The 23,082-nt window shown below is 33.5% G+C and overlaps 1 protein-coding gene and 2 pseudogenes across 2 annotated transcripts; 1 reads left to right on the forward strand and 2 right to left on the reverse strand.

Moving 5' to 3' along the window:
• Positions 1-5,969: 5,969 nt before the first annotated feature.
• On the forward strand, positions 5,970-18,021 carry LOC111316745 (uncharacterized). Of its 2 annotated transcripts, XM_022918839.2 has the most exons (11): positions 5,970-6,247; positions 6,518-6,656; positions 6,745-6,886; positions 6,990-7,098; positions 7,800-7,877; positions 7,972-8,025; positions 8,103-8,204; positions 8,330-8,415; positions 9,492-9,551; positions 10,186-10,424; positions 17,284-18,021. In XM_022918839.2, exons 1-11 carry the CDS (start codon positions 6,055-6,057, stop codon positions 17,615-17,617), a joined length of 1,536 nt encoding a protein of 511 aa, XP_022774574.2. In that variant the 5' UTR covers positions 5,970-6,054; the 3' UTR covers positions 17,618-18,021. The 2 variants fall into 2 exon arrangements, with proteins under 2 accessions (XP_022774574.2, XP_089609556.1); XM_089753430.1 differs by lacking the exon at positions 9,492-9,551 and having other exon boundaries at positions 5,971-6,247.
• LOC149511874 (uncharacterized) lies at positions 10,878-15,049 on the reverse strand (annotated as a pseudogene).
• Positions 18,022-18,086: 65 nt separating the features above from the next.
• On the reverse strand, positions 18,087-19,507 carry LOC149511875 (UDP-glycosyltransferase 83A1 pseudogene; annotated as a pseudogene).
• Positions 19,508-23,082: the final 3,575 nt, after the last annotated feature.

Below are 23,082 nucleotides of genomic sequence, written 5' to 3' on the forward strand. Positions count from 1 at the left end.
CTATAATTTTTTTAAAGTCCTCTTTTTTTTCAAGTAAGTTTCATATATACCTTTCAATATAAAAATTTTTTATAATTTTTTGGTGATTTGATTTTGATGAATGACTGAATATAAATAGATATATTTTTTGAGTTTATGAGATGTTAGACTAGTTCAAAATTCATCAATGCATATTTGTAAACCATCTTCCCATTTTACTTGATTAAAAACTATTAATATAACAGCAATTGTGAGGCTAGATAAGATAACAAATATACCATAGTCCAGGAGTGCTCTAAAATCACAGGCAATGTAAGGTTATAATTAAAAAAAATTATTATAATAAATCATTTCTTTTTTTTTCACTCTTCATCCAAATAATGGTTGTTAGAATTCCTTTCATTTCCTTTCTTTTATTAATTTAAATTATCCTAACAAGGGTTAAATGTATAATTTCCTTTCCTTTTCCTTTAAAAAACATTCTTTTCTTTTCCTTTCCTTTCCTTTCCTTTATTAATATTTATCTAAACATAACATTAGTTTCCCTTGTAATCTTCACTTTTTTAATACCCCAATTTGAAGGAAAAGCTAAGGAAAGAAAAGTTAAAAAAATGAGTATTTTATATAACATCATAGTTTATAAATATTTTATGATTTTTTTAAGTCTTAACAACAAAACAAACTAAATTACTATTAGAATAAATTAAAAAGCTAAATTAAACACGAAATTAAGAGTAAATCAATAACTAGCGAATATATCTTATCGTATTAAACATGCTCAATTTTGTTTGGAAAGATTTTTTTATACAAGTTAGATAACATAAAGATATATTTGTATATTATATGTTACTTTAGAAAAAAAAAGGTTATAATTGAAATAAAATATTATAATAAACTATTTCATTTCTTTTTTACTATTTATCTAAACAATGGTTGTTAGAATTTTTTTCACTTTTTTTCCTTTATTAATTTTAACTATCTAAACAAAGGGTATATATACCATTTTCTTTCATTTAAAAAACTTTCCTTTCTCTCATGTTCCTTTCTTTTCTTTTCCTTTATTTATATATATTCAAACATAGCGTAAAGAAAAAGAAAGAGATGAAAACTCAATGACCTTTGGTTTCTTATGTAATTCTCACTTTTTTAATATCCTAATTTAGGGAAAAAGCTAAGGAAAGAAAGTTTAAAAAATTTTAGTTTTATAAAAAGATTATTATATTCATATTTTTATTATAACATTAGATTTGATTATATAACTAACACTTCCTACAAACATAATTTTTTTATGAGTATTTTATATAACATCACAAATTATAAATATTTTATGATTTTTCAAGTCTTAATAACAAAATAAGCCAAATTATTATCAAAATAAATTAAAAGGCTGAATTAAACATAAAATTAAGAGTAAATCAATAATTAGCTAATACATCTTACTGTATTAAATATGCTCAATTTTGTTTAAAAATATTTGTTTATATAAGCTAGGCAGTATAAAAATATATTTGTATATTATATGTTTTTTTATAAAAAGATTTATAATTGGAATAAAATTATAATGAATTATTTCCTTTCTTTTTCACTATTTATCCAAACAATGGTTGTTAGAATTATTTACGTTTCTTTTCTTTTATTAATTTTAATTATCCAAACAAAAGGTATATGTACCTTTTCCTTTCTTTTAAAAAACCTTTCTTTCCTTTATTTATATATATATCCAACCATAGCGTTAAATTAAAAGTTTATCCAAATAAAAGAAAGGTTTTCATGTTTCCATTACTTTTATTTATTTTCATTTCCTTTCTTTCCCCTCTTCTGAATCCAAACTTACAAAATGTTTGGATAAATATTAATAAAGGAAAGGAAAGGAAAGTAAAAGAAAGTTTTTTTAAAGGAAAAGAAGGTATATATGTACCCTTTGTTTGGATAATTAAAATTAATAAAAGAAAAGAACTAAAAGGAATTCAAACAACTATTGTTTGGATAAAGAGTGAAAGAAATTATTCATTATAATAATTTTTTTCAATTATAACCTTTCATTGCTTGTGATTTTAGAGTATTTTTAGATCATGATATATTTGCTATCTTGTTTGGCCTTATAATTGCTGCTATATCAGTGGTTTTTAATCAAGTGAAATAAGAAGATAGTTTACAAACATGGATTGATGAATTTTTGTCCATTGCTAAAATTTCAGTACACTATCACTTTGGTAATGCATTCATATAAAAGCTATTAAATATAAAAAAATGTAATCACATAAAAATATTACATACTAACGAATTATGTCCTTTTTGCACTAAACAAAAAGTAATAACATATCACCATATAGTTGTCCAACATAAATTTATTTTATCAAAATAACAAAATAAATATTTCCATTCTAAGAAAAATAAACTTATTTCAACAAATTAAAAGCTTATGTAGCAAAAAAAGTTTTGACATCTTTAATGACTAGATGAACTAAACACCAACCTTTCAATGACCTTCTTTCTTTTATCTCATAGGCATCTAAGTACCGCTTTTACTTTCTCAGGATTATCAATAAAATATAGGTAAACAGTAGTGATTCGTTGTGAGTCAATCCCTATGTCCTTTAATAGATTCCATATTTCATTTTTCGAAATTCGATCAACATGAGTGTTGAGCTTTTCATAAATAGCATTTCATGCAAAAACTGCATTAGCAACCATTTCAAACCCTTCCCAAATAAGTTCATCATCTTTGTCATCTTTTGATTTTTTTAGCTCTTTTATTCATTGAACTACTCAGAAGATCGAATGGATTCTTAGAACGAGCTCTAGTGGATGTCATGAGATCAATGTACTTTTTATCTGAAATATCATGATTATCTAATGTTATCTCATTATGAGAAATTAAATTATCAATATCATCAATATTCTCTCTTAACTCATCATCAATTTTAAAAGATTACTTCCTTCGTCTCATTTTTATTGCAGTCTCAACATGCTTCTCAGTGGCTCGATCATTACCATAAAGAATCACCATCTTGTCATAATTTGAAATGGGTTTAGTCATCTACTCTTGGGCATGAGAATGTGCATAAAAATTTATATGTATTATATTGTGAGAATATAAATAATAAAATGTAAAATAATGAATAAAATAATAATTAAAATTTGATTTTAATAAAATTTACCTCAATCAATCTTTGCCAAACTTTAGATTCAACACCCCATAATTTAGTAACTAGATTCCAAGAAAATCCACTTATTCCTTGCCTGAACAAGTCATAACACTTTGAGAAATTTGTTTTTATAGTCTTCCAACGATTTTTCACTTTTTCTTTCTCTGTGTCTTTCTAAATATTTTCTTTTAGTTCAATGACTATATTATCATAGGCATGTTTAGTGAACGATCCATTTATCCTATTCCTTATATTATGTTGATAATACATCAATAAGAGCATCATCCATTATTGGTGTCCATGTCAAAACATCATCCTTATTTGTCCCTTTGTCACTTTTATAAGTTGTAACAACTTTTTTCTTTCTCAACATAGTTAAATCTAAATAATAAAAAATAAAACATGCAAAAAGTTATAATAACAATTAAATATAATTATTAAGAAATAAGTACTTTAATTGTTCAAATGAAATACATTTATTTAATTAAAGAAATACATTTCTTTCAATGACAATAAATCAAATATAAATTCAAGAAAATACACAAATAATGATAGCCATTCGATTTCTATAATTTATCACATAGCATTAGCTATATAATCTCTTAATTGTTCTCTTCGAGCAGCATCTTCATTCTTCGTTCTAGGAGCACGATACTTTTGTTCAGTGGACCCAATATTTGGTTCACAATCAACCTTATCAATAAAAACATCATCAAGATATTCTATCATTAAGTAATTATGTAAAATACAATAAGCTAAAATTATTACTTTCTGGACTCTAACTCTATAAGTCAGCACATTTACGCTTGTTATAATAGGAAGTTTTTTTTTAGGGCATCGAATGCTTTTTCAATTGCATTATGCAAAGATGCATGCCTAAAATTGAATAATTCCTGAGAATTTCTTAGTGGATTATTTGAGTATTTTTTCAAATGATGCCATACTCCTCTATATGGGGCAATCAATCCACTTCTCTACATAAAATCAGCATCAAAAATATAATATTTACCTATTCAAAATTGTAACCATATCACTATTTTGATCTCATAAGTAATAAATTAAATATAATATATTGTATTCATTGCATTTTGGAATCATAAGCTTGTTTTTTCTTGATAGTGCATCTTTCATAATTCTTGAGACAAATGTAGTACCTTCCCATCCAGGTAATATTTAAGTGAATTTTAAATCAAAAGAACTTGTTGCCAATACATTTTGTGTTGGGTATTTTTTTCTACCTCAATATTTTGGAGCATTTGTATTTGATACCTTGACTCTAATATGTATTCCATCAATAGCTTCTACACAATCCTGATATTGATTTTATATATTAATACTTATTGAATATAAAACAAACTTGTGATTAAATTAAAGTAACTAAGAATTTCCTACCTTAAAATATGGGTAGAATCTATTATTTTCAAGTATCTCAACTGAAATATCTGAACCATTTTGTTGTTTAAAGAATCTCTCCTTTAACTCTATTATAGCTTTTAAAACACAATGTAAATGGCGACTAGTTGTTTTTTTTTAACGTCTAAAGCAAAATTATATCTCTCTATTTTTTGCATGATGAGATAATATACAAAAAGTTTTAGCAACTTGTACTTCCACTATAACTCGTCTTGTTGGTTCTAGACCATCGTTTTTTTTTAGTATTACACATAAATCTGGAAAAGCTTTAGGTCCTATTCTTACAATATCTTTACCTTTCTCACCACTAACAATTTGACTCATTATTTCAAGTCTAACCCAATCTCTTTCTAGACTCATACAATGATCAATAACTTTTTTTTGTGATCATTTTTTACGTACAAACCAATAAATAGCTAAACACATAACGTAGACAATTGCCTTTCGATGACTTTCTCTCTAAAAATACTTAATTATTGTCTCATTTATTTGTTTATCCATCTATATAGCAAAATATTAACAATAATTATTATTATCGTAAAAATAAATACACTAACATTTATATGAAAAAAAATAATATTAAAACAAAATTGAATCAGAGAATTTTGAAACATGAGACATTTAACAATAAATCATACATACTATTAATAATAGTACTAATATTTATCAGTTACTCACATATATTAATTATTATAATACTAATATTTATAATCATAGCCAAGTTAATTGTATTTCAATGAAACATCTTGTTTATCTCACTTTTCTTTCTATAATGTCCTAGAAATGCCATATTATTTCTTTTATAGTGTGTTTAGATTGAGGGAAGAAGAAGGAAAGGAAAGTAAAGTAAAAAAAGGTAAAGGAAACAAAACCTTCATTTCCTTATTTGGATTAATTTTTAATTAAAAAAAGATATGAAAATTAAATAATCTTTGGTTTTTCTTGTAAACTTAAAATTTTTAACACCTCAATTTGGAGAAAAGCCAGGGAAAAGAAAGTTAAAATTTTTTTTTATATAAAAAGACTATTATATCCATCATTTTATTAATATTAAAATCCTAATAAAAAAACTTAAGTAAATCACAATCATCCTATAATTTTTTTAAAGCAATCTTTTTTTTCAAGTAAGTTTTACATATTTCTTCCAATATAAAAATTTTTTATAATTTTTTGATGATTTAATTTTGATGAATGGTTGAATATGAGTAGACATATAATAATCTAAAAATATTCTAAAATCACAAGCAATAAAATATTATAATTAAAAAAATTATTATAATAAATCATTTTTTTTCTTTTTCATTCTTTTATCTAAACAATAATTGTTAAAAATTTTTTATTAATTTTAATTATTCAAATAAAAGTTACATAAATTTTTTAAAAATAATATTTTTTTCTTTCTTTTTATTTCCTTTCTTTATTAATATTTATCCAAAGTGTTACAATCATCCTAGATGCCAAAGACGCCAAAATTTTCGTTTTTCACTGGGTTTCAGAATTTTGTTGGAAAAAGATGGCTGAGCACGAAGAGAAGCACGAGGAATCGTTGATGGAGAAGACAGCGGAGAAGATCCGCGTCCATGATTCATCGTCATCATCGTTGGATTCCGATGGCCATCAGCCTTCAACATCGTTGATCAAGGCCAAGTTCTTCCGTCTCTTTGGAAGAGAAAGGCCCGTCCACCTCGTTTTCGATGGAGGCAAAGGTATGCTACAAAACCTTTTTTTTTTTTTTTTTTTCATTTCTTAAATGTGTTCACTCTATTTTTTAGATTTTTTTTTTTTTGAAAGTCTTGGTTTTTAAACCTTTGATTTTAGTTCCAAATCGGAGTTAAATTCCAATTTTTTTTAATTTTTTGGTGGTGATTGAAGAGGTAGAACCGGCTCAGTGATTTAGATCAAGCGTTCCATTTTGATTAATTGGTGTTGTTTGAGCTTAATTATGGTTTTTGATCTGCTAATATTTGTTTCATCAGGAGCCCTTGGTGTTGCAACTGTGATATGGGTTTTGTTTGAATTGCTCGAATACCACCTTCTCGCTCTAGTGTATCTCTTGTTGATAATTGCTCTTTCGTTACTCTTCTTGTGGTCAAATGCTACTACCTTCATAAAAAGGTAAGCTGTTGAATTGGTTGTCTACATTTGGGGTTATATTTGGATTCGGGTTCTTTTTGCTCATACTAATGTAAATTGTTTTGAATAGGTCTCCACCACGCATTCCTGAAGTTCAAATCCCAAAGGACGCTTTTGTAGAGTTCGCCCAAGCACTTAGGTTTGAGATTAACTGGGATTTTGCTGTCGTGCGGGATATCACATCAGGAAGAGATCTTAAGAAGTTCCTCTCTGTATGTCGTTTATTTGTTTATATAAAAGAGGAGGAAAGTCAGCAATGCACATATTCTCTTCTTCTTTGGCTGCTCATTTTTTATTCCTTTTGATTTTGTGCAGCTCATTTTGCCCATCGTGGAGGTGGGAGTAAAGTGCTTTGACCTTGGCCTTCCATACCGGCTGCTCCTGATGACAAAGTTACAATTGAAAGTGCAGAAGCTACCCTTAAGTATGTTTTAATTCCTGATTTCCATTTCTAAAATTCCCAAATAATGAAAATATATCTTTGTAGTACATTTAGTCAATTCTGTAGTTCCTAGTTCTTCCATCTTGCCCATCTTTCTAATGGAATACCTTTCTGGCCATAGTCTTTCCTGCTTATTTTCTTCATCTACATGATAGAAATTTATATGCTATTCTTGTTGTTTGCATTTTTTCCTGCCGTGAACCATTTTTTTTTTTTTTTTGGTTGATTAGAGTATCACAGAATAATAAAGCAGTTAGGAACCTGCATCTTGTTCTGGCCCTTGTTCTGGCTCTTGCTCTTGCTTTTGCTTTTGGTACTAATGGCTGTATCTTTCCGTCTGTTATGGTTCTTATACCTTTGCATTCTGTTCCTGCTCAACATCATAATATCTGCTATTAAATACATGGTAACTTAATTGGGTCAATGTACTTGCATTATGCTATTGGAGTTTTCTTCTTCTGCTGATCTCTAGTGCTTCTGGTTCTTATTTTAGGCACAATGTAGCCATCAAGTGTGCTACGATCATTCCAGGTATACGTGGCTGACTATGGCTGAATTTCTTACTAGAAAGAAGCATGCATTTACTTCTTGAATTAGTGAATTTGAATTCTTGCTGGAATGGTGCTATTCATCAAAGCTCGAAATTGAGCAAGTTACTACAATATGGTGTTTGTGATTGCCAGATGAAGCTGGTGTTAAGGAGTTTAACTTGAAGCAGATGTGGAAGAGTCCTAATGGAACAATTTGGAACATTTGGATTGGTTAGTGTTAATGCATTCATTTCTTCCAAGAAAATTTTTCCTATTATTTTGTGATGGTTCATAATTATCTATTTTTGCTGGCATAACCTTTTAGGCAGTGTGTTTAGAGAAGCAATTATTTGCAAAAATGCCCCCCAACTGGTCCCAGGTATTTAGTTTTCCTTGATGTTGCAATTGTATATGTGTTATTTGTTTATTTATTTTACTGATTTCTTGTTTCATCAGGTTGGACAAAGCCCATATGCATTGGAAGGCAAGCCTTTGGTGATCAATATCGAGTAATTGACATTGTCATCAAAGAAGCTGGGAAACTTAAACTTGTTTTTGGTAAAATCCTTTCTCTGCTTGATGATTCCTGAGATTCCATTGCTTATGGTAATTGGTATTTGATAATTTTCAGCACTTGATTCTTGGATAATTGGCTCATTCATTGCCATTTTTTGCCCATCCAGAGGGACAATATGTGAAGACAGAGTTCAAAGTCTTAAACTTCACTGGTGATGGAGGAGTTTCATTGGCAATGTATGACACAGATGAGGTCTGAATCTATAAATCTTTTGATGTTCTTGAAGTGAAATTTGTCTGTTCTAGTTCAGCACAAATCCATTAGTACAAAAAATTTTAACTTGCTTTATAAGGGATCCATTGGAGAAAGCCGTTTTCTTTCTCTTCCTCTCCTTTCCCAATCCCAACAGGGACCCTATCAAAACCCAGTCAAACTAAAACTTTGGAAACCCCTTCCTAAACCCAAACTCCTCCGTTTTATGTTTTTTTTTTTTTTTTGTGTTTTTGTTGTTTCCTCCTAATGAGTAATGATACAACTTTTTTTTACAAGATATCTTTTGTTGGGTTGTTGGCTGCTGCTGTTGTGGTTCTTTGATGGTTATATTGTTTGTTTTTAGCCTGATGATCGAGGTGCCTAAGGGTGGTAAGGAGCTCTGTTTAGCTTTTGGTTGGTTGCTGTATACTGAGGCTGGTATTGGTGGCTTACGGTTTGGGAATGAAAATGGTAAAGGGGTTTGTTTGGTGGAGGTTAACAGTGAACAGTAGGCAATTCACTTACGAATTTTTTGGTTTGCTTTGGGTTTCCTCGTGTTTACATGATGAGCATGGGTCTCCTTTGTCTATCCATTTCCCCAAATGTGTGTTTGATTTTGTTGCTGAGTTTTTGGTGGAATGGTGTTTTTGGGTAGTAGTGGTGGTGGTGGTTTTTTGGTGACCAGTTTTCGGGTTCAAGGGCTTCTGAATTGTTTTTCTTTTTCTGTGTCTGTGCGTGTCTGTCTCTCTGTGTGTGCATCTCCTCTGTTTGGAATTTTTTTGGTTTCATTTCCTCAGTTTTTTTTCCTCTAAACAGAAGGCTTTTTAGAGTAGTTTTACTCTAATGGATCAATCCCTCTATAAAGGTCATCGATCCTAACAGAAGACTTTCGGGAGAAGTTTTGCTCTTCGATCACTTTCTGAAACAGAAAGCTTTCAAGAGCAGTTTTGCTCCAATTGATTGATCCCTAATAGAGGGAATCAATCCTTGGAAACAGATTTCTTCCGAAAGCAGTTGGTATTTGAGGACATGGATTCTTTAGGGGTAAAATGATCTCAAATTGAGGCTCTTAGCAGATTACCAATCGAATGACAAACAGCAAGACCTTCTTGTCCTGTGAAATTGAAATGTTTGAGGTGGGTTGTCCATTTTTTATACTAATAGATTTGTGCTGCATTTTGCTCAAAACTAAAGTAACTGGATGGAATTTACGCTAATAATTTTTTTAAATTCTAAAAGTGTGGAATGGATTTAAGTTATGAATGAAAATGGAATATTACAAAAAGGATTGTTGGTTGTGAATGGAAATGGAATTTTTTAGGTAAGTGGCATGCATCTTCTACAATCTTAGTTGAGAAAATGTAATCTAATTAAGATTTTTTTAGTCGTTTGTAATCTTTCAAACATTAGGAGAATCTTCATCTCAGTTATTTGTTTCCATATGAGAAGCTTTAGCAAATTGGAAGGAGGTTATAAAATTTATGGATTACCCATTTTATATATGTTCATTTTTTTATTGTTAGTTAGAAAAGAATCTAATTTTTTACATAAAAATACACGACAAATTTGTATCTGCCAACAACATATAGCAGAATCTTAATTATCTGGTGGTTGCTTGATATGGTAAAACTTCATGGGCTGTTTTTGCTGAATTTGGTAACTGTGAAACTAGTTGATTTCAATTACATTCCTTTTTTATCGTCTGACATTTCTTTTTATATAGCCTGAGCTGATAACCTGATCATAGCTTCATATTTGCCTAACCTTCAGAAAGACATGTCAACTTTGTCATTGCCATTGATGAAGGGTGTGGAAGAAACAAGCAAGGTCCTGGTGAAGGTGCCCAAGGTGGTTCCCTGGCTTTGCAGGGTCATCCAAGAAGGAAGGGTGGTTTCCATTGGAAGAAAGATAAAGGAATCTGTTTCCAGCCTCATTTTATGCTCTTATAAGAGCATGACCCATGAATTTGCTAAAGAAGCTGAAGTGTTCAATGCAAAACCTATTATAAAGTAAGTGGAAAACAGAGGATGGTACTATCTTTCTTTCTCTTATTATCACTTTTTGTTTTGGAAATAATAGTATTTCCATTGATTTACTGAAGCCAGTCACAGAGTACAATATGTTCTAGTTCAAGTGGGCATACATCATACCATTGTTTAGTTTCCATAGTCACAAAAGCCATTCTAGCCAACCTGTGTGCTGCCTCATTCGCCTCTTGTTGGACATAGTGTGCCTTCCATTGCATAAGCCTAGAGAGTTTTCCTTGAGCTTCCATTATCTGATTTCCTACCGCAGATAGATTAGGTCCACATGAGTTTGTGATCTGGTCGAAATAATATTTGCATCTCCCTCCAAAATAATGTTCTGACTTCCCATTTCCTTTGGCCAGCTCAACTGCTTTTGTGACTGCTATTTTGTGCATCTGCGATATCTGGTATAGATATAGAGACTGTTCCCAAAACTCACCCTTGATGGCCCCTGGCTATCGCCCCAAATCCTCCTGTCTTAGCCCCTGTATTAAGTGCTCCATCAAAGTTGATTTTAACCTCATGTTCTCCTGGAGCTTGCCATCTTTCCACTGTTGTTGCTGTATCTGGGTGGTTTGCTTGGGCGCTTGTAAATTCCTGAAGGTATCTTTGTTGGCTGCTTCTATGTTTTCCACCTTTTATACTTTCATTCCTATTGAACCAAGCTGCCCAGTACATTACCAAAATACGGCAGAGTTTATCTGCTTCTTTGTTGTTTAATAGGGCTGTAAGCCACTCAGTATTGCTGTGTTCTTGGGTCTCCTGCCACTCCTTGCCGTAACCAGTGAACTCCCATATCTCCTTTACTTTGAGGCAGTCTTTTACTGCATGGATAACAGATTCTTCTTTCTTTCGGCACCTTGGGCATGTGGCATCATCTAAAATTCTTCTTTCCTTCAGTCTTTCGTACGTAGGCAATGCTTCATGACCCAATCTCCAAGCAAAAATCCTGATTTTCCTAGGAATAGAAAGCTTCCACAGTTTTCCCCAGTTTAGGATTAGTGACATTACCTGATGGGTCCCCTACCATGCCTCTCGTGGACATCAATAGACGCATCAACTACATACGCTATATTGCCCGTTGGCAGTATAATGCCAAACCTGCACGTCTGGAAGGTCCCTATGGCCAATAGGGATTATCAAAATTTCAATTATGGACTCAGCCAAGAACCTTTCACATAGCTTCTCTTCATTCCAGCTATTACCTGCCCTTTTTATTAGTTAAGTCACCAGCTCCTCTGTTGGACTATGATCCTCCCTGGCCTTAGGTTTGAAGTTATTTGCACATGGAATCTAGTTATCCGCCTATACCTTGCTCTGTTCTCCATTTCCTACTCACCACCGAGTCCCTAGTTGTAGCACTTCCATTCCTGTCCAGATGCTCCTCCATATAATTGGAAGGTGCATTCCCAAAGTCAGCCTAAAAGAAAGATTTTGAAGGGAAACACTTAGCTTTGATCACCCTGTACATGAGTGAGGATTGGTTGTGTAATGGCCTCCAACCTTGTTTCGCCAATAGTGCATTGTTAAAGGACTCCATGTCACGAAAGCCTAGTCCACTTGTCTTCTTTGCCGTGCACATATACTGCCATGATTTCCAATGGATGCCACCTTTCCTCATTGATTTCCTCCACCAGAATTTACTAATGATCATGTTGATATCATGACATAGCCCCCTCAGGAACATAAAGCAGGACATGGCATAGGAGGACATTGATTGCAGGATCAATTTTAACGAAAACCTCCTCCCATCCTAGAGACAACCATTTATAGCTCCACCTTTTTATTCTTTTCTCCATGTTCCCCAGGATCCCTTTAAAAGCCCTTATCTTCTTTCTTCCAATGATCATCGGTAACCATAGGTACTTTTCTGTGTTTGTGGTAGCCTATATCCTGAAAATATTCTTCATCGTATCCTTTGCTTCAGGTCTGGTATTTGCACTCAAGAATAGGCCAGACTTGTCATAGTTTATCTGCTGCCCAGAACCTTCCTCATATAACTTTAGCAAGTCTCTCACTCTTCTGCATTCCTGTTGGTTTGCTTTAAGAAAAAGCAACCTATCATTTGCAAAAAATAAATGAATGATTCTTGGGCCCGAAATACTTGCCCTTACTTCCACTCCCTGTAACAAACTATTACTTTGTGCTTGAGATAACAAGGCCGATAAACCTTTAGTGCACATCAAAAAGAGGTATGGAGAGAGGGGGTCTCCCTGTCTAAGAACTCTCTCAGGGAAGAATTTCTCTGAAACAAATCCATTAGTGACAACACTTAGGAAACTGATTGGATACAGTTCATAATTGGATTGATCCACTTCTTATCAAAGCTCATTCGCTTCTTCACAGCTTTAATAAAAGGCCATTCTACCCTATCATAAGCCTTGTTCATATCCAGTTTGAGAGCACACCTACCCTCCTTACCCGTTTTCTTCTTCTTCGTTGTATGCAAGAGTTCATGGGCTATAATTTCATTGTCAGAAATCAGGAGCCCTGGGACAAAGGCACTCTGGTTCTCGCTAATACACAAGGGTAAAAAATGTTTAAGTCTGTTGGCTAAGGTCTTAGCAATGATTTTGTATAAGACATTACATAAACTAATGGGCTGGTACTAGGACATTTTCCTAGGGTTCTTGATTTTTGGAATGAGCACTATGTGAGTGTCATTAATACCCTCTAACCATCCCCCAGCATTTAGAATATAGAGACAATAATTGGTTATGTCTGATCCTATAATACACCAATATTTATGAAAGAATAAAACTGGCATACCATCCGGGCTTGGAGCCTTTGTAGGGTGGATTTGTTTTGCAGCTTCATAAATTTCCTCCACTTTATATTTGGCCTTAAACCAATTATTTATCTCCTCTGTAATACATGGTGAAATTGTTGCCAGTATCCTGTCCAGATTTGTTGCACCTTGGAATTTGAACAGTTCCTTAAAAGTAGCTCACTGCTTGTTAAGAAATCTGGTTTTCCTCTTCAAGCCATGTCCCAACCTCGTCTTCAATCCCATGTATCCTGTTGGTGCTTCTGCTTTCTGTAGCTTGGGCATGAAAGAATTTGGTATTATTGTCACCCTCCCTCAGCCACATCGTTCGAGCACGTTGGCTTCAGAAGATTTCTTCCTTCTCCAAAAGACTGTTTAATTGAAGCTTTAATCTTGTCCCATCTTCCAATGAAGTTCCAGTTGTGGCCTGCATTTGTGACCTAGTCAGTGCTTTGTTCATGTGCTCTATTTCTGTACTGATTTTATGAAATTTTCCCCTGCCCCGAGCCTTGAGATTATCCAACACATTTCCCAACCTTTCATGCATAACATGGGTTCACCATCAGCCCAGCTATCCTCCACAACATTTGCGGAATCAGATTCCACCACCCGCATAGCTTCAAAAAACTTTCTCTTCCTTTTTTGTTTCCATTTTGGTTTTGTCCGTTGTGTATCTACCATAATCGGCTCATGATCTGACACTGAGCTAGTTAGGTTTCTTACCAGATGGAAAGGAAATATTTCACACCATTGACTGCTAGCCACGGCTCTGCCAAGGTGTTCTCTTATCTGGTTGTGCATGGTTTTGCCTCTTTCCCACGTGAAGCTTGGACCCTGAAAGCCAAGATCATATAGCCCCATTTCGTCAAGAGCATTTCTAAAGTCCTCTATTTGCCACCGTGACCTATCCCCACCTCCCCCCTCTTCACTGCTCCACGTTATTTCATTAAAGTCCCCTATACACCTTGATCATTCTGTCTCCTTAGTGCCCATAAGAGGTCCCATACAGCTTTCCTTTCATTCATGGCAGGCTCTACATAAAACCCTGTCAACCTCCACTCTTTCAGTTCTATGTCTTTCACATTCATGTCTATATGGTGCTTTGAAAAACAATGTAAGCTCATCACGATTTCCTAGCTCCACGTCATTGTTATTCCACCACTTCTTCCTTCCGCATCCACATTAAAAATCCCTTGCATTCTACATTGTCTTCTAATACAGTCAATTTTTACATTGTTAGAAATGGTCTCCATTAAGAATGCCACCTTGGGGTCTTCTCTCCTCAGGATCTTCTGAAGAGCACGAATTGTCCTTGGGTTCCCAAGTCCACGGCAGTTCCACGCTAAACACAGATGTCTCAACATTTTCTGTATCATATAATACTTCATCAGCAATCCTTCCCCATTTACTAGGAAATTCTATATCCATTTCAGTAACCTCATCATTCCCATGCCTTTTTCTTTTCCCAGTTCAACATGTTCACTGCTCCCTGTCTCCTTCATGTCGTGCGCCATCTTTTTCCATTTTGGCCGTTTGGAGTTGGAAGCACGTTTTCCTGTTGGGCTCGGCTGTGGCATCTTCTGTTTTGTCTCACTTGCATGCATGTCACATGAAACAGTGTTTTCCGTACTCCTAGTTTCCCATTTTCCCTTATTTGCCCCTACACTGTCCTCTATTATGGATTGTGTCCTGTCCTCTACATTCATGCAAGATAGTATGTCGTGTATCATCTCCTGGTGGCCCATCATTTTGTTTATCTTGCAGCCCAATTTTATTACTAATAGGAAAACCAAGTCCTTCCTTAGTCATATGTGATACATCCCCTGGGCCCACTACCTCCTCAAACACCTTAAGCATTATAGGATGGGAATTGTGATCCCTGATTTCACGTTGATTTGCATGCAATGCTCCTAGATTTCAGCTTCTGTTCCCCACCCTATCCTTAAAATCTTGCTGTTTGACGACATATGGATTACTTCCCAAATTCAAACTCCTGGCAACTCTTTTGCCGGCCTCCGCCACACCCTTAGCCATATGGTGTCTCAAAACCGTCATTCCCTTCTCCTACGTTGATAGATTGTTCATCATTGGTGATGCTTTGAGTCAATTGCCATATTGTTTTGGTAGTTTCGTGAAACTCCCCTCATCTCCACCACCTTCTTCGCAATCATCTTCAATATGCCTTATTTTCCCACAACAGTAGCAGAAACTTGGCAGCCCCTCATAGCTAAGCCATCCCCATACCTCCTTTGATCCTGGTTCTGTGTTCAGCAAAACTGCCCTCCTAAGTGGCTTGGTGATGTCAATATCCACCCTCATCCTCAGAAACTTTGCCCATCCACCATCATCTAAACTTGCATCAACCAATCCCGATGATCCTATCTTGTTTCCTATGGTTCTTGCAGTTGCTTGGTTCCTCATTCCTAGAGGAAGACCATATACCTCGATCCAGAATGGAGCATGTGTAAACACATAATCCTCAGGCTTCATTCCTCCATCATAATCTCTTAATAGTATTAGGTTTTTATCAAAACTCCATGGCGATCTATCCATCACTCGTTTCTTATCTAATACTGAAGAAAATTTAAATAAGGAAAGGTTATCCTCCAGATCTGCTATCTCTACTTCTCTAGCTATTCTCTAGATCAGTTTCAAAGTTGTCTTCATCACTTCTTTGTTGAAGGCACACGTTGTGAACAACTTTCCTACCGTCCATGCATCCCTGTGATCTACTTTATCTCCTGATCCGCCCACAATTGTTTTGACTCCTTCCTTCTCCTCCTTCGTTGACCGTAAATTACTCCACAGTTCATCCAACTCCTTGTCCACACTCATAGTAATCCTTCCCACTAGCCTGTTCTTCGTAAACTAACTAAATCTCCTCAAAGTTCACCCTATAGGCAAACCTGAGATCTTACTATCTTGAAAAGACAAGACTTACTTCCACAGAGCCATAGATCTCAGAAGACTATATGTAGATAATAAAATTTATCACTTTTGTTGTTTAATATATAGTAAGTAGTAGTTGAAAATTCCATTGCTCATAGTGGGTAGAGATTGCCTGCCAGCTCCAACCTGATCTGCTTCTTATTCTAGTTTGATACTTGAGTTAAAATCTAAGTAACTGGTAAGGAACAAACCACTTGTGTGATTGATTTGGACGTTGTCTTCCAATTCAACCAATGAATCCCTTTGTTATCACCAGTAATTGCTTATCAAGCTTGATTTCTTGAGACAATGTGATTTTGGCAACGTGAAAAACAGTTATGAGTAGGTGGATAACTGATTTGATGAAGATTTCTCTTCCAACCTTCTATATCTCCCTCATGATTCTATCATTTCGCATTTCTAAACCTTTTTTTGGTAAGAAACATAAAAAAGATGAGGATAGAAAATTTTGAATTTTGTAGTTAGGTTTCATAATCATTTTTCTCTTTTGTAACTTAACCATGGGATTGAACACTTATTCATCCTTACGCCTTTCTATTCTTCCCAGCAACCAAAATGATCTTTTTTTTTCTCTATCAACCATGCAAGGAAGACCAAAATATTTCTCTGAGTTTATAATCTCTTGGGTCTCAAAAATGCTGTTGAACTCATTTTGTTCATCTTCTCTTGTGTTGCTGCTAAAAACAGTGCCTGACTTCTCATAATTTATTTTCTGTCCAAAGCTAATTTCTTCATATGTGTGTGCTCTTTATCCTTTCGCCATTAATCCTAATCCTATTCATTTTGCCAAATAGAATATTGTCAGGGGCGAAAGAATGGTTTCTCAGGGACAAGCTCGACTAGCTTTAACTCCATGTAGCAATCCACCACTTTGATCCTTTGATAAGATGGCGGATAGACCTAAGTTTACATATAAGAAACAAAATGACTTGATCCTATAGATAGACCTTTTGTATATACTATTGCATATTTTCTCTTGATACCAATTGTACTGTTTTACTTGACCGATTTGCTATAGTACTTTCACCTTCTGATGTATTTGTCTAAATAAATATAGAAGCATGTTTCTTGCATTGCGCTTGTCTGGAAGTTTTATGCTAGGTAATGATTTGCTAAATGTTATAGGTTCAATTTCAAAGTCTGCCTTATGCTGCTTCTGGTGCTTACAACTGGGACAAGAGGTGTTGGAAGTGAAGATATTGGAAGCACACTAATCCCCAGGAACACAGCAATGAACTCTCTTCTGGTCAACAAAAATCTTAGAGGCCATAAACTCAGTGAAAGACGAGAGATGGTAGGCACAGAAGCTGCTGCAATAAATGATAGTATCAACTACAAGCCATTTCAAGGGAACTCTCCACCAAACAACCCAGTGGGCAAGCAAGCCAATCCTTATAAGAGACCTTGTAACCCGGGTGAATATTGCCGTCAAGGTAAAACAGGAAAGAAAAAGGGTTAATGCTCCTGAATTATAGTGAAATGTTCAATCTAGTATTTGAACTTTAAAATTTTTCATATGGTCTTAACTATGAATTTGTTCATTAATATAATACTCATCTCTATCATAGTTAGCTTCAATGATGATACGTGACATACAAACAACTCTTTAAGTACTACATTAATTAATAAATTCATAAATTAAGTATCATATTTGAGAGTTTTAAAGTTAAAATATTGCATTGGATATTTCACTATAGTTGAGGGGTCACTCATAACATTATAAAAACTAGCACTGTATCTGATAAAAACGGCATGAATTCCCCAGGGTTGAACCCTTCTTTGAGTACCAGTGGTTTCTTATATATTTTTCTGTCCATTAGTTGTAATAAGGACAATTTAATGTCAGTTTCAAAATGTTTATCATATGAATAAGTACTTTTAAGTTAAACAAGGAAAAGACTTATAGCTGGAAAGCATATTTTACCTATTCATTTATCTATTGAACTTTTACCTTCCAAGTCTTTGTCAGAGCAACCTGTTTCTCTGATGCTGCTCATTTTAGTTTCCTCGAGAGCCAGAGCTGTTGCTTTATACTTTTCATTGCCTAACAGTTGCTCTCCTGATTCCTAATTTCTTCTATTGTAATGATTCTTCTTCCATTTCTGTTGAACCACAATCTAACTTTCCGATAGTCACAAATATAGTTTTGATGGAAGAACTGGCATGCGAAAGCCAGCACAAGAAAGGGATTTCATTGCTTATACCTTCAATTGTTGATCCAGTCACAATGGCTTATAAAGCAAGCAATGGAAGGATGAGCAAGAACCTTGTGTTGAGGTGCCCAACCAACCATTTGCCCTCTAGCAGTTCTGGGTAGGCATCATTTCTTCCATCTGTTATATCAGAACGCACGACCAAAGAAATGGTCTTCCTCTAAGTTCAAGCCCAAATGCAAGCTCTTGAAATTGAGTTGTGTGTCAAAAATGGTGAAGGTGCCAAATGCAACGTAGGGGACTGATTGTGGTATCTGTTGGTTCAGCCATTTCAGATAACTTGAATCTTCTGGACTTAAGTTTCCGGTTGAGTCTACTGGCCGGTTTGGTGCCACTTCAGATCGTTGGGGCCATTAGGTCAGATCGTTGGGGCCATAGCAAATGCTGCTGGCTCAAGTTCATAAGTTGAGTTGCAACGCCAGCCAATCTGTCAACTTGATAGATTCATTTTTCTAAGATTTCGAAAACGATTTTTTGTGCGTTTATGTTGCCTATGCAAGCCAGACAAAGTTCATTGTGCTCAGAGGTGTGGCGACAATCCATCTTTTAATGGAAGTTCCCTCCAGCTCTTCTTAAGATTTAATCCTAGGTAGAAGGTTTCTTTTGGTATTGGAACTCCAGAATAGATGCATTTTTTAAAGATGACTGCATAAATTAACTAAATTAAACTCCAAATTCATCCAAGGTAGAAGTTTACAAGGATTAGTTGTTACTTATTATATTTTTCATTTGAATCATCCAATTTTTCCCATTCCGAAAGTTGATGCATCTATTCCGTGGTTACGTGAGTTGCAATAACGAGAGGAAAGCTACATCTATGAATGCAATAAGTAATCAACTAAACATGTGAAAAATAGAGACAAGGAGCTCACCATCTTGATCAACAATTCTATCATCTATCATTTTTCGGACGCTAAATCTCAACACCAAGAGTGCAGCTGAAGAGGACAGAAGGCAACTCGCTTGATTCCATGCTTCTCTGCAATTTCCACGGCCCAATCCTATGCTTTGATCTTTGTAATCTTGCTTTCTGATCAATTAATTTCTTCTATAAGCTCCTCCACTTTCCCTGGCATGACTGCAACATTGCTTCTGAAATCTTTCCTGGTTGCTTCCCATCCTCTGGCGATCCAAGTCCATGTGGAATCGAAACAAGTCAAATCTGATCACCCAAATCTTCTTTAATTGCCAATATATCCAGGGCATTTTTATGATTACTCTCCAAGTTAACAAATGTAATTTCGAAGCCATGTTTGACAAAGACTCGTGAAAGTGTCACGGACTTAAGAAAAAGTACTGAATCTCACATCGAATATAATAGGAGGGTCACTGTGATATATAAAGGTTTACACCACCTCCGTCTTGTGAGGCATCTTTTGTAGGACAAAACCGTGAGGTCAGGAGGCCAAAGCGGATAATACCTCACAAAGGTGTGAACCATGACAGGTAGGCTGATCCGGGACGCCGAATGAGTGGATGCCCGGGCTTCGGAACCGTGTGGGTTCGGAGCTTAAGTCTCAACCTGTGACAAGCGGTATCAGAGCCAGCCCTAAACCTTTCGATCTACGCCAAGCACCTCGAGAGAGGTAGGCAGGGTGGCCAGCCTCCATGACGAAGGCGTCATGAGGTTGGGTGCGAGAGAATGTCACGGACCTGAAAAAGAGTCTTGAATCTCACATCGAACATAATAAGATGGTCACTGAGGTATATAAGAGTTCACACCACCTCAGCGTTGTGAGACACATTTTGTATGACAAAACTGTGAGTCAATGGGGGCCAAAGCGGACAATACATCACAATGATGTGAACCGTAACAGGTAGGTTGATTCGAAACGTCGGATGAGTGGATGTCCGGATCCCGAAACCGCGCAGGTTCGGAGCTTAAGTTTCGACCCTTGACAAAAGCTCCATTAGAGGAATTATATGGCCTTGTGCCTGGTATGGAATCACCAAAGCCTGTGGATTGCCCATCTTCTTTTTTTTTTTTTTTTTCTTCCAAGACTGGCATTTGATTTTGAACTCAATTTCCATATAACTTCTATTAGAGACCCGGAGGAAACAGCCAGTAGACATTGTCTTCATGTTGTTCCATATCAGTGGAATCTTTAACTTGGAATCTATACTATTGCTCTTGTTCTTCCTTCCTATTTTAAAATCATGCAATATTTCAGTATATTATTGATCTCGTTTTGTTTGCATTGACCTACTGGTCTTGACCTTTTGGATTCATTGGATTTCTTTGTGGCACCTGATAGGTTGATACTGCACTTTCTTTTCTTCATAGAATTCGCAATTAAATTTTCAATTTACATAAGTTTGAAAAAAACCCTTGTGTACATTTATTAAAGGTGTTATGCGATGCCATGGGTAAATATGATAATTTGTGTAATTGTATTATATAAAATAGTAAAAATTTGAATATTTATATTATATTTTATACGAAAATTGAATATTACAATTAGTAACAATACTAAAAATATAAAATATATTTTTATTTTTTGTTAAATCTATATATGTTTTTAGCGAAAATTTTAACCTATGTCAATTCCATTTTTTTTATAATATTTTTGTATTGTGTCATTATTTTGTATTTTAAATTATTTAGTCTAATCCCGAGTCAATTTTTTTTGTTTTGTTATATCTATTCACCATTTTTTTTTTACGAAATTTATCAAATTAAAGAAAAAAAGATGAAAGAAAAAAAAAAACAAATGGGAATAAAATATGTATATCTTAACTAGGTCATTTTTCTCATAAAATTAATTTAAAAAATACCAAAAAAAAAAATTTTAAAAGTGAGAAAATGGTAAATAAAAAAGTAGAAAGAAAACTAAAAGTGAGTTAAACAAGAAAAAAAAAGAAGCTAATAGAAAGTGTTTCATTGATATCTCATATTGAATTTAAAATATAAAATTTTTAAATTAAGATAAAAATTATTTTATTAATATAATACATGTATATGTATACAGCTAAATAAATGATAAATTGCATATCTTTATATACACCTTGAAATGGCTCAAGACAAAATATCATGAACACGCGTCTAACTTATGGGATATGAATTGTCTAGATATCTTTATTAATTTTCATATTGTATTGCAAAATTTATCTAATTAAAAAATATAAAATAATTCAAAACAAATTTCAAAAACATGAAAACAAAAGAAATTAAAAAGAAAAAAAGGAAAGCTAATTGGAGTTCTACATAGGCATCCCAATTGAGTGGGTATCTATTAGATACAAAATGTTTTGCCATTACTGTCAATAGATTTTTTTTGTTGCAAAATTTATCTAATTAAAAAATCGAACAACCAAAAAGTAAATTGAAATGTCACATAGGTACCTATATTGTTTTTTCACAAAATTTATCTAAATAAAAATCTATGAAATGTTAAGAGAAATAAAAAAGAGTACTACCTAACGCTATGTTTGGATAAATATTAATAAAGAAAATGAAAGAAAATGAAAAGAATGGAAGAGAAAGTTTTTTTAAAGGAAAGGAAATGATACATGTAATCCTTGTTTGAATAATTAAAATTAATAAAAGAAAGAAAAGGAAATGACTTATAACAACTATTATTTGGATAAATAGTGAAAAAGAAAGGAAATGATTTATTATAATAATTTTTTCTAATTATAACATTTCATTGCCTATGATTTTAAAGCACTCCTGGATCATAATATGTTCGTTATCTTGTCTAGCTTCACAATTACTACTATATTAATGGTTTTTAATCAAGTGAAACAAGAAAATATTTTACAAACATGCATTGATGGATTTTGAACTAGTCTTTCATCTCATAAACCTAAAAAATATATCTATTTATATTCTACCATTCATGCAAATTAAATCACCAAAAAATTATAAAAAAATTTTATATTGGAAGAGATATGTGAAACTTACTTGAAAAAAGAGATGACTTTGAAAAAATTACAAGATGATTGTGATCTACTTAGGTTTTTTTATTAGATTTTTAGTATTAATAAAAAGATGAACATAATAGTCTTTTATAAAAAAAATATTTTTCAATTTTCCTTTCCCTAGCTTTTCCTCCAAATTGGGGTATTAAAAAATTGAGTTGACAAGGAAAATCAAAAGTTATTTGGTTTCCACCTATTTCCCTTTTTTTAAATTAAAAATCTATCCAAACAAGGAAAAAAGAGTTTTGTTTCCTTTACATTCCTTTACTTTCCTTTCCTTTCCTTCCTTTTTGCTCGATCCAAACACACTGTAAATCCTAAAAACTACTCAATACGTCCCAAAATTTTTGTTACAAAATTAACCTTTAATGAAAGTACTTAAATACCCGTTAATCAATTACTTCTTTGTCCTCTACACCCCTTTCTTCTTCTTAGTAAGTTTTAGAAATTTATTTTCAGAAAAGCAGTTATTCATTGGAAATTGATTTTCGAAATTGAATAAAGGTTACAAAAAATTTATTTTCAAAAATTTCTTCAATGTACTAGAAATGCATTTCTAGAAATCAATATTGTTATCTAGAAATGCATTTCCAAAAGTAATTTTTTACTTCTATTTCTTTGTTGCATTAGATACGATAAGGTAGATTTTAATCTTTTAATCAGTGCTTAGTATGAGAATATCGAACGTCCCTTACTAGGATCTCTAAACAGGTCTTTAATGATTTCTTTGAGATATAAGTTGTTTAAATCTAGCAATAAAGACCTCTAATATTTCAACTAAGCACTACCC

Source organism: Durio zibethinus, chromosome 24, assembly GCF_047325235.1.
Source record: "Durio zibethinus cultivar Kanyao isolate XHJ-2024 chromosome 24, ASM4732523v1, whole genome shotgun sequence".
Taxonomy (NCBI): domain Eukaryota; kingdom Viridiplantae; phylum Streptophyta; class Magnoliopsida; order Malvales; family Malvaceae; genus Durio; species Durio zibethinus.

Bases quoted from the DNA above. Each gene is read 5' to 3' on its own strand.
- LOC111316745 (XM_022918839.2), top strand. From the start codon at position 6,055: ATGGCTGAGCACGAAGAGAAGCACGAGGAATCGTTGATGGAGAAGACA. The intron at 6,657-6,744 runs GTAAGCTGTTGA...TGTTTTGAATAG, and splicing joins GCTACTACCTTCATAAAAAG to GTCTCCACCACGCATTCCTG. The intron at 9,552-10,185 runs GTGGGTTGTCCA...CCTAACCTTCAG, and splicing joins GTGAAATTGAAATGTTTGAG to AAAGACATGTCAACTTTGTC.